The sequence below is a fragment of the Rhincodon typus genome, chromosome 2 (genome assembly GCF_021869965.1).
Source record: "Rhincodon typus isolate 14 chromosome 2, sRhiTyp1.1, whole genome shotgun sequence".
In the NCBI taxonomy this organism is placed as follows: Eukaryota; Metazoa; Chordata; class Chondrichthyes; order Orectolobiformes; family Rhincodontidae; genus Rhincodon; species Rhincodon typus.
The window spans coordinates 44,610,506-44,627,193 of NC_063333.1; the positions used below are offsets into that span (position 1 = coordinate 44,610,506).

Genomic DNA, 16,688 nt, shown 5'->3' on the forward strand with positions numbered 1-16,688 from the left:
TCAGAACCTTCCCCATCAATCCTTCCATTTACACTGCTACTTAGAATTCCTCTACTCTCCCTCTCTATCAGTATCAAGTCTCCCTTAATGGAATAAGCAAATCTCCCTGTTAAAATGTTGGTCCCTTTCCAGTTCCAATTAGACCCATTCTTTTTGAACAGGTCTTTTCTATCCCAAAAGACATTCCAATTGTCCAAAAACCTGACTCCCTGAACAATACACTAGCTCTTTAGCCATCAATTTATCTCCTTAACCTTTTGTTCCTTCCCTCATTTGAGTTTGGCATTGGGAGTAAACCAGAAATTGTTACTTTTAAGGTTCTATTTTTTTTAATCTTCTACCTAACCTCTTAAATTCACTCCGTACTGCTTTAATCTTTTCCCTAAAAATGTCATTCCTACCTATGTGTACAATAATTTATGGCTTGTCGATCTCATCTTTAACAATATGCTTGAAATGTTTAGAGACATCCTTAATCTCAGCACCAAGAAAGCAACAAATCGTCGTAAATTTATGCTCACTGCCACAGAATCTCCTGTCTATGCCCATAACAGGAGAGTCTCCTACAACAATAATTCTATTAAATCTTGTCAAACGCTGCCTAACCTATGAATCATTGCAAGTGTCCAATAACTGATTGCCCTTTCCATTTTCCTCAGAGAGACTATCCCCTTCTACAGTTCTAAAAACTAAATATCTATTTGATAAAGGAATAGTCATCGGAGACTTTTGAACTACTTTCTTACCTTTCCTGACAGTCACCCATCTATTTGACTCATCCTGCTAAATAATAACTTGTCTAAATCTACTAGCCATCTCACTTTGTATCTCATAATGGCCTTAATAACATTAAGCCTAAAAAGGGAACTTTCAATAACACCTTATATATAAAATAAACTATCTTTCATTATCTCCAGAAAATAATGTTAAAATGGAAAAAAATACGTAAATATCAAACAAATAAAACTTCAATAAAATCAACTAATTAGCTGATTAACTGAATAAAAAAAATCTCCTCTTCAATAAATTACTGAAAGGAAAAAAATCTTCTCCAGAGCCAACCATGTGTAGGACTTCCTGAAACAAAGACACAAATCCTTGTTTTAAAAAATAATCTTCAGTTTTTCATAAAAACTTTTGCAACATGAAACAAACGCTCTAAAACACAGACTTTTTTAACTTCTGAATTTAGAATTAAAGAAACCTTCAGCCATTCACTGTAGACCCAGAAAAGCTCTTATTTTTTAAGAAAAAATGTCTGTTTGGAAAAAAATCACGATTTTTTTTTTCCAAATGGACTTTTTTTTTCTTAAAAATAACTTAAATAACTTAAAAATAAATTTCTTAAAAATCACGATTTTTTTGTTTGTTCTTTTGGGTTTTCTGAATGTTAATGAAACAAAATGAATAAAAATATTATGTTAAATATAATGACTGTAATAAAAAGAAAACTATAATAAATCTTTAACTAAACCTACAATCCCAGGAGCAGCTGCAAGGTCCATGCTGCCTCTGTTGTGGATCCAACTAGGGATCTGAAAATCTTCATTGAGGCTGGTTTAGTAAATGATCTCCAAGCAAGTGATCCCCTATGGAATAGTGATCATAATATGGTAAAATTTAGCATTCAGTGTGAGAAACTTGGATCAGAAACAATGTTACTTAAACCTAAATAAAGGTAATTACATAGGGATGAGGGCTGAATTGGCTCAAGAAGACTGGAACAGAAGTTCAGCAAAAAAGATGATTTGAGGAACAATAGCAGATGTTTAAGAAAATAGTTCATGATTCACAGCAAAGATATATCCCAGTAAGGAAGGAGGATTCTAAGAGGAAGATAAGCTGGGATGGTAAGGATAGTGGCAAACTGAAAAATTAAAAACATAACAATGTGGCAAAGATTAGTGGTTAAACCAGTAGATTGGTAAAGGTTTAAAGCCAACAAGGGATGACCCAAAAAAGGGAGAAAATAAATAATGAGGGCAAACTGGTAATAATGTAAAAACAGTAAGAGTTTCTTTAAATATATAAAGGAAAAGAGAGGCCAAAGTGAACCTAAGGCTCTTAGAGTACGAGGCTGGAGAACTAATAATGGCAGAGGAGTTGAATAAATATTTGCATATGTCTTCCCAATAGAGGACGCTAACTGTATTCTGAAAATACTAAATTATCAACGTTGTGGGTGAGAGGAAATAAACACAATAACTATTATGAGAGAAGCAGTACTATGGAAACTAATAGGGCTAAAAGTTGATAAGTTTCCTCAAGTATGTCAATTGCATCTTGGAATTATAAATGAGGTAGCTACAGAGATAGTGAATGAACTCATAGTAAGAGCATTAATATTCCAAGAACCATTGTGTTCAGGAAAAGTCTTAGAGGACTGGAAACTGCATATGTTATATGCTGACTGAAAAAGGCAGAGAGACAGAAAAAACAGAGCTAGTCAGCTTCCCATAGTTATACAGCAAGAAACAGACCCTTCGGTCCAACCAGTCCATGCTGAACATAATCCCAAACCAAACTAGTCCCACCTGCCTGCTTCTGGCCCATATCCCTCCAAACGTTCCTATTCCTGTACTTATCCAAATGTCTTTTAGATCTTGTAATTGTACCCACATCCACTACTTCCTCAGGAAGATCATTGCACACTGAACAACCCACTGTGTTTTTAAAAAAAAAAAAAGCCCCTCATGTTTTTTTTTAAATCTGTCTCCTCTCACCTTAGAAATGTGCCCCCTAATCTTGAAATCCCCCACACCAGGGAAAAAACAACTACCATTAACTCTATCTATACTCCTCATTATTTTATAAACTTCTTTAATGTTGTGTCTCAATCTCTTCTGTTCCAGTGTTAAAGTCTGTTCTACAGGATATAATAGCAGAACATTTAGAAATGCATAACATACTTCAAGCAGAGTCAGCATGGCTTCATGAAGAAGAAGTTATTCCTGAAAAGTTTATTACAGCTCTTTGATGCAGTCACAAGCAGGGTAGATAAAGGGGAACCAATAGATGTAACATGGTGTTAGGGGTAGTATATTAACATGGAAGAGATTTGGCTAACTAACAGATGACGGAAAACCAAAAGAACTGCGGGTGCTGGAAATCAGAAACAAAAACAGAAATTATTGGAAAAATTCAGCACGTTAGGCAACATCTGTGGCAAGAAAGCAGAGTTAATGATTTGGGTCCAGTGATCCTTCTTCAGAACAGAATAGATGACAGAGTTAGGATAAAGAGGGTATTTTCAGTTTGGCAACCTGCGACTAGTAGAGTGTCACAGGAATAAGTGTTGGAGCCACAATTATTTATAATATATTTAATGACCTGGATGAGGAAAGTGAATGTAGTATCACCATGTTTGCAGGTAACACAAGTAGTTGCAAAGGAAGTAGAGAGGATGATACTGAATCGACAGAGGGCTACAGATGGGTTAAGTGAGTGGGGGAAAAATTTGACAGAGGGAATGTAGTGTGAAAAAATGTGACATTATGCACTTTGGCAGAATGGATAAAAGAGCTGAATGTTATTTATATGGGGAAAGATTGCAGAAAGCTCCTGTACACAGGGATTTACGGCTCCTTGTGTATGAATCACAAAAAGCTAGTACACAAGCTCAACCGGCAATAGGGAAGGCAGATGGAATATAAGTCTTTATTTTAAAAGAAATATAAAAGTATTTAAAAAGGGAGGTTTTGCTAAAATTGTGCAAGTCACAAGTCAGACACAGCTGAAATACCATGAACAGTTTTGCTTCCCTTGTCTAAAGAAAGATAAACTGGCATGGGAGGCAGTTAAAAGACAGTTGATTCAAGCTCTAAAAGATTTTCGTATGAGGAGAGGTTGAGTTGTACTCATTGAAGTTTTGAAGAATGAGAGGAGAGGACATAATCTCAGAGTAAGGCATCACCGATTTAAGACGGAGATGAGAGGATTTTTTGAGTGTAGTTATATTTTGGAATTGTTTACTGCAGAGGACTGTGAAGTATATTCAAGGCTGAGACAGACAGATGTTTAATCAACAATTGTGGGATAAGGCAGAAAAGTGGAGTTGGGGATTATCAGATCAGCCATGATCTCACTGGCGGAACAGAATTGCTGGATTGAATAGTCGTCTTCTACATATTATGATCTTAGGATATAACACAGCTTGGTAAGGGTATTTGTTAAATAATTAACAATTAACTTATTTAATGTTTTCCATTGCTGTTGATTTTAATTAAATAAATCAGCATTTTGGGTATGTCATCCAATTTAAATGCTGTTCAGTTAATTAATTGACAAGAGGATGATTTCTTGGAAATATGATATTCTTGGCTTATCCTGTATGTTTTCATATTCTCGTGGGCAATATCCAGAACATTGTTTGCATAGCAGTTCTCCAAATAATTGATGTTTGAGTTGGAGATTCCAGGATGTAGATGGATTTAGCTAATTGGGCATCAGACTATGAAAAGTCCAGAGGGTGGCAGCATTGGCAAAGTTTGGTCATTTATGTAAAGTTAATACTTTAAATTTTAATTATAGTGCTGGATCTCAGATTAGACAAATCTCCTAGTTGCTAAGTCATCAGGGACCACATGGACAAATAAAATGCATGTTAGGGAAATTCTGCAACAAGGAGCTTCATGGAAATTACTTCGGAAATTACAACTTCTGATGCTCCCAAGGAACCTCCATGAAAGTCTTCAACTCTAAGTTAGAGTTGGCTACTTTGGACAGTTACACTGTACTTTTCTAGATAATTATCCAGTAGATTTTGATGTGTTTAAAATTTTGTCTAGCATCCGGGTAATTGAGTCACATCTGAAGGCATCTTCACTCTATACAAGTTCATGGAATATGATTATTAGCGAAATGGCATGCTCTGCAGAACCACCTTAACTCAATTCACAACAGTCTCGATGTCTACACTTCCCCAGAGTTGCATTTTTCTGACCATTCAATTATATGTCAGTTCACAGTATGGACAGCTCTGGCTAAAATCACCCAGCTCCTCCGTTTACCTGGACTGCTGTCACACTCTTTACATTCTCTCTATGCCATTGACTGCCTGAAACTTGACCATCTCACCTTGTGCTTGTTTCTTTACACACATACATGCAAACATGTAAATCTATGGGGTAAATTTGTATTTGCAGATACATCCTATTTTCTTCAAAAAGCACACAGCTTATAGACAGTCAATGTGGCGTTTTATGAATTCCTACTTTAGAAATAAAATCAGTCTGACTTCAAACTAAAACGCATACAGATTCTAAACAAGGCCTCCCACCTAACATGCATTGTCTGACCTAAAATGTCACCTCCTCTTTACACTGATAAAACCTTTAGTTCTCACAGGACAGGGACTTGAAAGGAATTTGGGGATTTACATATACACACTAATTGATTAAAATCTTCTAACTGGTTAAAGATTTAACAGCATCCTAGCTTTGTTTAGTACATCCTCATCAGTGGTGTGACCCTTTGATCTTTTACTTATAAATTCCGTGTCTGATACGACCTCTCTCACTAATACTTGAAGAAGGCGTATGACTCCAAACGCTTGTGTTTTCAAACAAACCTGTTGAACTATAACCTGGTGTAATGTGATTTCTGACCTTTTTTTTCGATCTTTCTTTTTCAATACATTTCTTTAGCAACTAAAGTGCGGGGATGCTTTAACCGAAGTCGCATGTAACAGCCAGGGAATTTGATTGATCAACCAACCTGGACTTGATTTTTGTTTCAATTGGGGACTACCTCAAAAAGAAATGTTTCTGAATCATTTAACCATGACAGACTGAAGGTTATTTGTCATAACTGATGTAACAACAGCATCTATTGCATTTACAAAGTCTTTATTTCAGCTGACATAAAGTACAGTGTTATAAACTGACGTATTGAACCATTTAAAGTTTCAATTTGATTTTGCTGTAAAATCAGGTTTTTGATCTATATCTACTTCAGTAGGGAATAGCATTTTTTTAATAGTGTTGTTTCTAACGTGCTACATTCTTATTAGACACAATATTTTATGGTTATGTTCTATCGCATTGATTTGCACATTTATTTCTTTAGTTCAGCTGTATCACCCAATGTTAAAACCAATGTGCATATATACTTAAAACAATTCTGTATGCTTATATAGGGATGTTGCCCAATACCTGACAGTTTGTTTGGAAAATAATAGGGTATGGTTTAACTCCAATTAACAACAAACCAGGGTGGACACAGTAAAACAATAGTAATTGTTTCATAATCAATGGTTTCAGAGGTGCCACACCCGTTGTGTGTCGAATAAGACAGCTGCCCTATGGTCCTCTGGGATGATGGCAACTTTACTTTTTAATACTCTTGATTTTATATAACATTTAGAATCTGTTCTCCTAATCTTTGTGTTTACTTGTGTTTCAGTGGGTGCAGTAACTGTCATAAGTCCCTTGGAACTAATCAGAACGAAGAGTCAGTCTCGTAAGCTGACGTATAGAGAACTAGGTAGTGTTGTTCGGATTGCAATAGCACAAGATGGATGGCTTTCTCTCTGGAGGGGCTGGGGACCCACTGTGCTCAGAGATGTGCCATTTTCAGGTTAGTCTGATGAAAGCTACGTGCTCCAAGAATTACTGCTTCTGGTAAAATCTGTTATAAAGTAGTTGATTGGAAATTTGCCTTGAAAGTAATTCAGCATCTAAACCAAGTTTAGTTAAATCATTAAATCTCTTTCCTTATGTTGCAGCGATGTTCTTTGTGCTCTTGTCATTGACTTACACAACAGTCTATACTCTGTTTTGCCTGTTCCAGACCTTCAGAACCTCATTAAAGAACTTTGGTGTCTGCTCCTTCAGCTATTTTCTTCCTTTGCTTGTTCTATAATCTTTGCCTGAATGGACTTTACCTTTAAAAGATGTTGGCTACCTTAGAGTTTTTGACTCTTCCCATCCCAGTCGGTGCACACTCATTGAATAGCATAGGCTTGCTGGCTCTGTGCACAAATTATTAGCAGGCAGAATGGCCGATGCAAGAGTGGTCACTTCTTTTTCCCTTTAGCTAAGAAGAGAGGCTGGATAAGGTCATGTTGTTTGCTTTAGAGAATATTGAGGGGGTACCAGATTGAGGGGCATGGACAGAGTGGATGGAAGGCAGTTGTTCCCTGTGTTTGACAGGTCACTAATAAGAGAACACAATTTTAAGGTGAAAGGCAGAAGGTTTAGAGGGGAATTGAGAAAAGTATTTTTCACCCAGGGAGTTGTGGGAGTGTGGAAGGGTAGTTTAGGTGGGTAACCTCGCAACCTTTAACAAGTACTGGATGAGCACTTGAAATGTCGTAACATTCAAGGCTGTGGGCCAGGTGGTGGAAAGTGGAAGTAGTGTAGATTTGTTGTAGTTTTTGTTGGTGCAGGCTTTTTGGGCTGAAGGGCCTCTTCTGGTACTGTATAATTAACTTAGAAATGAGAAACCAAATTTGGCCATTCAGCCCTTTGGGTCTGTCCTGCCATTCAGTATAATCATAGCTAATCCTTTATCTCAATGCCATAGTCTTAAGTTTCTCCCCATACCCCTTCATTCCTTTAAAGCCTAGAAAATACATTTCTTGAATCAATTTCTTATATTTCTATGTGTCTACGTTGTATGATTCTGATTCTCACCATGCCTTCTTGCACTTATTAATTTAGCCACACTCCCCGGAATGAGATAAGTTAGAGGTAAAACTATGGAGGAAATGATATGCCTTTTAGCTAACAAGAAAAAAGGCAGTTAGTGAAGCTATTTGTTGGAGGAAGGCATGATCAGAGAGTATAAAATTTCTGCAACTGAAATTTGAGGTTTCCCAAAACTTCTCATCTTTGGGTATACTGTTTATAAGTATCGTTTTGTCTTAATATATGAAAAACCGAGACTTTTCATTTTGTGCCTTGATCCCTCACAGACAATAGCATTAAACTGGTGTAACGATAATAATTATAACAAGGTCCCACAAACAAATTTAAATAAGTGATCAAAAATCTATTATGGTGATATTGCTTGAGAAATGGATGTTGATTAAGTCACTAAGAAAGTTTGTCTTTTTGAATAACAGCAACAGGATCTTTTCCTATTCGGCCAGACCTTGGCTTAACGTGTAATCCAAATAATCAGATCAAAGTGAAACTAAAGTATTGCATGGTAGTTAAGTTAGCCAAACCAATGGTAGATTAAATATTAGGAAGATGGTTGAGTAGGAACAGGGAAGGAAAACTATTGAAAGGAAAATCAACATGATCCATGCTGGTCGATTTTCTATCAGCAACTATTTAAACTCTCAGTAATACTGGTGTTCTTTGCTCAAGTAAGAATTGGTGTAAATACAAAGGGATTTATACAATAAAACTATTTAAGATATATATTGTCTTTGGCTTTGGTACAGTATTTCAGTTTAAGATATTAAATTATTTACACCTATAGTTGCCTGGATAGATCTGAATCATCTATAAAAAATGGCGCACACATACCTGAAAGAAATAAATTGTTTTCATTTTGTTTAATTTTTTTTCAGTTCTATTAGTAGTCCTTTTTTGTTTTTTGATGAAAGAAGTAAAACAGCAGGAAATTGACTGTGTCCTTTAATAAGTGTAATGGCAAGACTGACTTATGAAGAGAGACTGGGGAGGTTAGTATTTGCTGGAGTTTAGAAGAATCAGGGGGAATCTCATTGAAACCTATAAAATTCTAACAGGACTACAGAGGGTAAATGCAGAAAGGGGAAGCCAGAACCTGAGTTATGCCACTGGGACTTTGAGGAGCAATTTCTTCATTCACACAGCAGCGAGCCTGTGACATTTTCTGCCAGAGAAAACAACTGAAGTCAAAACATTGAATATTCAAGGAGTTAAATGTGGCTCTTAGGGCTAAAGTGAGCAAAGGATGTGGCAAGAAAGCAGAATCAGATGATAGAATGGTAGAATCGGCGAAATGACCTACTCCTATTTTCTGTGCTTCTATATTTGAACAAAGAGCAAAGAAAATTACAGCACAAGAACAGGTCCTTCGGCCTTCCAAGCCTGCGCCGATCCAGATCCTCTATCTAAACCTGTCGCCTATTTTCCAAGGATCTGTATCCCTCTGCTCCCTGCCCATTCATGTATCTGTCTAGATATATCTTAAATGACACTATCGTGCCCGCCTCTACCACCTCCGCTGGCAACGCGTTCCAGGCACCCACCACCCTCTGTGTAAAGAACTTTCCACGCATATCTCACTTAAACTTTTCCCCTCTCACCTTGAAATCGTGACCCCTAGTAATTGAGTCCCCCACTCTGGGGAAAAAGCTTCTTGATATCCAGCCTGTCTATACCTCTCATGATTTTGTAGACCTCAATCAGGTCCCCCCTCAACCTCTGTCTTTCTAATGTAAATAATCCTAATCTACTCAACCTCCCTTCATAGCTAGCGCCCTCCATACCAGGCAGCATCCTGGTGAACCTCCTCTGCACCCTCTCCAAAGCATCCACATCCTTTTGGTAATGTGCCGACCGGAACTGTACACAGTATTCCAAATGTGGTCGAACCAAAGTCCTATACAACTGTAACATGACCTGCCAACTCTTGTACTCAGTAGCCCGTCCGATGAATGAAAGCATGCCGTATGCCTTCTTGACCACTCTATCCACCTGCGTTGCCACCTTCAGGGTACAATGGACCTGAACACCCAGATCTCTCTGTGCATCAGTTTTCCCCAGGGCTTTTCCATTTGCGTATAGTTCGCTCTTGAATTGGATCTTCCAAAATGCATCACCTCACATTTGCCTGGATTGAACTCTATCTGCCATTTCTCCGCCCAACTCTCCAATCTATATATATTCTGCTGCATTCTCCGACAGTCCCCTTCACTCTCTGCTACTCCACCAATCTTAGTGTCATCTGCAAACTTGCTAATCAGACCATCTATACCTTCCTCCAGATCATTTGTGTATATCACAAACAACAGTGGTCTCAACATGGATCCCTGTGGAGCACCACTGGTCACAGTTCTCCATTTTGAGAAACTCCCTTCCACTAAACTCTGTCTCCTGTTGCCCAGCCAGTCCTCTATCCATCTAGCTAGTACACCCTGGACCCCATGCGACTTCACTTTCTCCATCAGCCTACCATGGGGAACCTTACCAAACGCCTTACTGAAGTCCATGTATATGACATCTGCAGCCTTTCCCTCATCTATCAACTTTGTCACTTCCTCAAAGAATTCTATCAAATTGGTAAGACATGACCTTCCCTTCACAAAACCATGCTGTCTATCACTAATAAGCCCATTTTCTTCCAAATGTAAATAGAGCTTATCCCTCAGTATCTTCTCTAGCAGCTTCCCCATCACTGACGTCAGGCTCACCGGTCTGTAATTTCCTGGATCATCCTTGCTACCCTTCTTAAACAAGGGGACAACATTAGCAATTCTCCAGTCCTCTGGGACCTTCCCCGTGCTCAAGGATGCTGCAAAGTTATCTGTTAAGGCCCCAGCTATTTCCTCTCTCGCTTCCCTCAGTAACCTGGGATAGATCCCATCTGGACCTGGGGACTTGTCCACCGTAATGCCTTTTAGAATACCCAACACTTACCCCCTCCTTATGCTGACTTGACCTAGAGTAATCGAACATCTATCCCTAACCTCAACATCCGTCATGTCCCTCTCCTCAGTGAATACCGATGCAAAGTACTCATTAAGAATCTCACTCATTTTCTTTGACTCCTCGCATAACTTCCCTCCTTTGTCCTTGAGTGGGCCAACCCTTTCTCTAGTTACCCTCTTGCTCCTTATGTATGAATAAAAGGCTTTGGGATTTTCCTTAACCCTGTTTGCTAAAGATATTTCATGACTCCTTTTAGCCCTCTTAATTCCTCGTTTCAGATTGGTCCTACTTTCCCGATATTCTTCCAAAGTTTCGTTTCGTCTGTTTTCAGTCGCCTAGACATTATGTATGCTTCCTTTTTCCTCTTTGCTGGAATCACAATTTCACCTGTCATCCATGGTTCCCTAATCATGCCCTTTCTATCCCTCATTTTCACAGGGACATGTCTGTCCTGCACTCTAATCAACCTCTCTTTAAAAGCCTCCCACATATCAAATATGGATTTACCCTCAAACAGCTGCTCCCAATCCACATTCCCCAGCTCCTGTCGAATTTTGCTATAGTTGGCCTTCGCCCAATTCAGCACTCTTCCTTTAGGACCACTCTCGTCTTTGTCCATCAGTATTCTAAAACTTACAGAATTGTGATCACTATTCCCAAAGTAATCCCCTACTGAAACTTCAACCACCTAGCTGGGCTCATTCCCCGACACCAGGTCTAGTATGGCCCCTTGCTGAGTTGGACTATTTACATACTGCTCTATAAAACCCTCCTGGATGCTCCTTACAAATTCTGCTCCATCTAAACCCCTAACACTAAGTGAATCCCAGTCAATGTTGGGAAAATTAAAATCTCCCATCACCACCACCCTGTTGCTCCTACATCTTTCCATAATCTGTCTACATATTTGTGCCTCTATCTCACGCTCACTGTTGGGAGGCCTGTAGTGCAGCCCCAACATTGTTACCGCACCCTTCCTATTTCTGAGCTCTGCCCATATTGCCTCACTGCTCAAGTTCTCCATAGTGCCCTCCTTCGGCACAGCTGTGATATCCTTTTTGACCAGTAATGCAACTCATCCACCCCTTTTACCTCCCTCTCTGTCCCGCCTGAAGCATCTATATCCTGGGACATTTAGTTGCCAATCTTGCCCTTCCCTCAACCAAGTCTCAGTAATAGCAATAACATCATAATCCCAGGTACTAATCCAAGCCCTAAGTTCATCTGCCTTACCTACTACACTTCTCGCATTAAAACAAATGCACCTCAGACCACCTGTCCCTCTGCGTTCATCATCTGCTCTCTGCCTCCTCTTCCCCTTAGTCACACTGACTTCATTATCTAGTTCCTTACAGGCTTTAGTTACTACATCCTTACTGTCCACTAACCTCCTCATTTGGTTCCCATCCCCCTGCCACATTAGTTTAAACCCTCCCCACCAGCGTTAGCAAAAACAGCCCCTAGGACATTGGCTCCAGTCCTGCCCAGGTCTAGACCGTCCGATTTGTAATAGTCCCACCTCCCCCAGAACCAGTCCCAATGTCCCAAAAATCTGAACCCCTCCCTCCTGCACCATCTCTCAAGCCACTCATTTATCCTGCCTATTCTTTCATTTCTACTCTGACTAGCACGTGGCACTGGTAGCAATCCTGAGATTACTACCTCTTTTGCAACAAAAACTTTTGTAATGAGTACCAAAACAACTTTAATCTTTCAAATTAATTTGTTGAAATTATTGGCTTTAGAAATGGATATTCATTTTTGTTGCAAGAAATATAAATGGTAAACAAAGGCAAATTACAAACTGAAGCAGACATAATTAGCCATCCACAATCCTCCTTAATTAAGGATAATGGGTATGAATTCTGGTCATTGAGGGAAAGTGATTTTCTTTGCCCTGAGGAACTGTTTTACTGCTATTTGGCAGCATGATGTTATACAATGTAAGAAAGCTTGAGGATGAGAAAAGTAGTTTATCAAACGTAATGCTTCCACATACATTGTTTACAATCTATACCATCAACTTAGTCTACTAAGAGAACATTTTTTTTTTTAACATTTCTTCTTCACCAATAAAGTAATCAAATAGAAGTTGAAAATGTTCATACATTTTCACAATCATTCTGGGCCTGGTGGCATCCATCATACTCCACCCTTTCTCCCCCACACATACCATCTACCTGTCACAAAATCTTAAGAAGCACTGGATTTAGATAGGCATTTTCATACAGATAACATCGAAGTGTGGAGGGCTGTTTGATAAATTGCGTGATGTAGCAGAAATTGGGTGTCTGTTGCACGTTTGATTTCTAAACTAGATACGCTACTTAGATTAAACATTTTTGACCATTCCCGTGTCTCAACCATCTCTCAAATCCACAAACCAGTATTTTCGTGCATCTGAATCTTGGATAAATGTAATGAGGCACAGGATTGAACAGAGAACTTCTATCATTTTGTTCTATCTTACTTGAACAGGGATATCTACTATTACACAATCCTCTTATCTTTGCTAGGTAATGATATTTACATAAATATACATTTCCCCTCAGAGTACTACTCAACAGACAAGTTTATTTAACTTTGAATTTATTTCATTTAATTGTAGTTAGCAATTTAAGTTTAATTACAGTAACTTCTTTGCTTTTCTTAATGTGGATAACGAAAAGCTTGATTTTCTTATTCTCCCTTTTGACGCAAATTTAATTTTGAGATTTGGTTGCTCACTAATGTGGGAGAATGCTACCATTAAGTTAGGTTTATTGTGAACATTATGCAAGTTTTAGACTGACTAGTATGAAGTAGAGGGGCAATGGTGTGTAGGGAGGTAATGATGTTGTGTTCCAGTCACTTTGCTAATAATCCAGAGACTGAGTCTAAAGCTCTGTGGATATAAATTCGAATCCCACCATGACAAATAGTGAAATTTGAATTTGATTCCTAAATCTGGAATTAAAATTTTGGTCTCGTGATGACCATGAAACCATTGACAATTGCCATAAAAACCCATCTGGTTCGGTAGTATCTTTCAGGGAGGGAGTATCTGTCATCCTCCCCTCATTGGCCCATATATATATATGACTCCCAATCCACAGCAACATGTGGTGAGCCATAAATGCCCCCTGAAATAGTCTAGTAAGCCACTCAGTTGTACCTAGTCACTACAAAGTCTGATAACAGATATGAAACCAGATAGACCAGCCAGCATTGACCAAAGCACTGGAACTAATGGTGATACACACAGCCCTAGTGATCCCGCAAAGTTCTCCATGCTAACATTTGAAGACTCATGGAAAATTGGGAGAACTGTCCCACTGACTGTCATTCTCACTGAATCATACCTTAAAGTCAACATCTAGCCATGCCCATCATCATCTCCATCCTTGGGTATATCCTATCCCAGCAGCAGGAAAGACCGATCAGAGGTGATGTCACAGTGGCGTACCGTTGGGAGGGTCTAGCCCCCGGAATCCTCAGTATTGACTCCAGAAGCCATAAAGAATCAGGGTAACAGGTCAGACATGGACTGAAAAAGCCCCTAATAGTGTTACTTTCTCTCTGTCTTTTCATTCTTTTAGGAACATACTTTAAAATTTGTGCAATAAATTGTCTAAATTAAAATTGATGTCGACATCCATTAATCCCTTATTGATGGTTCTCAGTGTAAAAATTAGACTTATTATTTAAGGTATGGTCAGGGCTGTCCATGCAATGAGCTAAACACAATGTGGTGCCAGTCATTTTGGCACATTTCATTTGTCAGATTTGATATGACACTTGAGGTTATGCCGAAAGAAATGTCTTTGCTTATTATTTTCCTTTCTGTGCAGAATCTCAATTTCTGTTCTGTGCCTTATCTCTAATTGCTCTAACTTTGATTCAGCTACAGCACCACTTGAGGCCTCTTAATTAAATACTTTTTCAATCTGACATTTCATTATTTTATCAGGAAGGAGTGCACTTGATTTCTCTTGAGACAAGTGACAGCATTGCTTGTGTTTGCTCAGGTGCTGACTGTAAGTTATTAGATCAGTAATGCAGTGTAAGAATCAAATGTTGACCATTTACAAAGGTAAATGCACAGGTGTTTTCTTTTCTTCTTGGCAATTAAATCGTATTGAGCAGTTGCCTGAAAACAAAACACTTGCTGAATCAAAAATAACTGGTGAATTTCTACATTAGTCTACATGCACTTTGTTTAGGTGTGATTGGTGTGTAATGAGAAGGTGTGTTGCCTGGAAATGGAGAGCTTTGCAAGAGTTTTAATTCAACTGTGTGTCCCCACAGCAATTTACTGGTTTAATTATGAGCTGCTGAAGAGCCAGTTATGCAAGAAATACAATATCAGTGAACCTACATTAACGATCAGTTTTTCCTCAGGAGCATCATCAGGCGCAGTAAGTCTGATTCTAGTTATGTAAATATTACTGAAGGGTATAATTGGTAATTTTAGATAACAAGTTGAAACCAGATGTTTTTCTCCATAAACTTGTACTAACAAAGTATTTATTTACTATTCAACATTTTAGAGGTCATGATTTTCGTACAGTTGTGGTTAATCTTAAATATTTGTGCAAGAGCAAGATTATTATATACAAATTAAATCGTAAATAACTACAACGAAATATAACATCCTTTAAAACATTTTCCATGCCCATTAGTACTTCAGAGAATTATCGGTTTAGTTTTGTGTTGAAATACTTAAGTGTTTTAGTGTTTTTTAGCATGTTGTTCAAGAAATTTGAAAGCCTGGGATATCCTAAAAGGATGTTGATGCAAAATGGCAATCTGAATACTGAAGTTGTTTGAGAGGTTGTCCACAGTATCATTATTTGATCATAATTGATCCCAATTTTTTCTATGGAAAAGTACTGTGCCACTACCATATTTCAGCATAATCTTTTTTAATATCTGGTATAAATGTTTCAGAATTGTGCATCTTTCATCCCAAAACCCTTTTTCACACTTTTCTATGACTTCTGAGAATGAATTAATATCTTTAGTGATAGGTAGCTGGAATTTGTGAATATTCTCTTGATTTGTGTACTATAACAGCTCTAATCCATAGGGTAATGTAATTCCTAATGTCACACCTTGCTGGGGAAATACAGTGGAAATGACGTACTGCTATTCCTGGCGTCATTGCAAAAGTTAAAAGATTTTATCAATGTTCACACAATTGTCCAATTTACCAGTCTGTTAGACAGGTGCTAAGAGAAACCATGCACCAGGTTTCTGTACTTAACAAGAATTATTATTTGTTACAAATAAAGATTCTAGCTACATGTAAACACCTTTGAACAATTGACATACAACTCTACTCATTAAAATGCTGACTGCCTTTATAAAACTTGCCCCTATGCGTACGCACAGACAGAAAAACATTGGTACTATGGATGGCAAGGAAAAACTGGAAGGTAATTCAGTGGACCACTTTCCACAGGGCTCACTGACAATCTTGTTGCTTGTCAGGACACTGCTATTCGTCAGTTTGTCTTCTCTATGTTGTTTTCACTTGATTGCAACAGGTACAGAGTGACTTGTTCACAAAATTACAAAGTCTCTTGGTTAAAAGCTACAGGTTACAGCAACTGGTAAGGAGAAATAAATGATCTTTCCTCAGGATTTAGATTTTGTTTAGTGCAGAGAGATAGAGAGAAAGAGTAACCACCTCCTTTCAGAGGTCCAAAGGCTTCTTACCATATCATTCACAGCCACATGTTTTTCAGCTACTTGAATTAGTTGTTGGCAGGCAGAAGGCTTTTGTCACCAACAACTAGTCACCACTCTCCAGACCAATCAACTACTCATGGCCAGCCAAATCTCACTTTGTGCACACAGCCTGGTCCAAGTTTATCTGTAACTAACCTTCCTCAGCAGCAGTGTAAAGACAACGTACAGTAAGTGTTAATAACTTGCCTTTTCAAAAGTGTAGCAATCCATTCCACAATACTTGGCTTTTAAAGCCGTCATTTTCCATTCTAGTCCACAATGCAAAATACAAAAAAAAATATTGAAGTGTTCTTTATAAATGGCAAAACCATCTTTTTACACACTTTACCTAGTGTTTCTGCTGAAATTGCTGTTTAGAAATTTGAT

The 16,688-nt window shown here is 38.2% G+C and overlaps 1 protein-coding gene across 3 annotated transcripts in view; it reads left to right on the top strand.

Annotated features, from left to right (window-relative positions):
* slc25a40 (solute carrier family 25 member 40) overlaps window positions 1-16,688 on the top strand; it is a 65,862-nt gene that overhangs the window by 36,365 nt on the left and 12,809 nt on the right. For 2 of the 3 annotated variants that reach the window (XM_020518627.2, XM_048607189.1), the window contains exons 6-7: window positions 6,403-6,576; window positions 14,877-14,986. In XM_020518627.2, the coding sequence (XP_020374216.1) occupies window positions 6,403-6,576; window positions 14,877-14,986 (284 nt within the window). The remainder of the gene's footprint in view (window positions 1-6,402; window positions 6,577-14,876; window positions 14,987-16,688) is intronic. The other variant, XM_020518628.2, reaches the window with a different exon arrangement.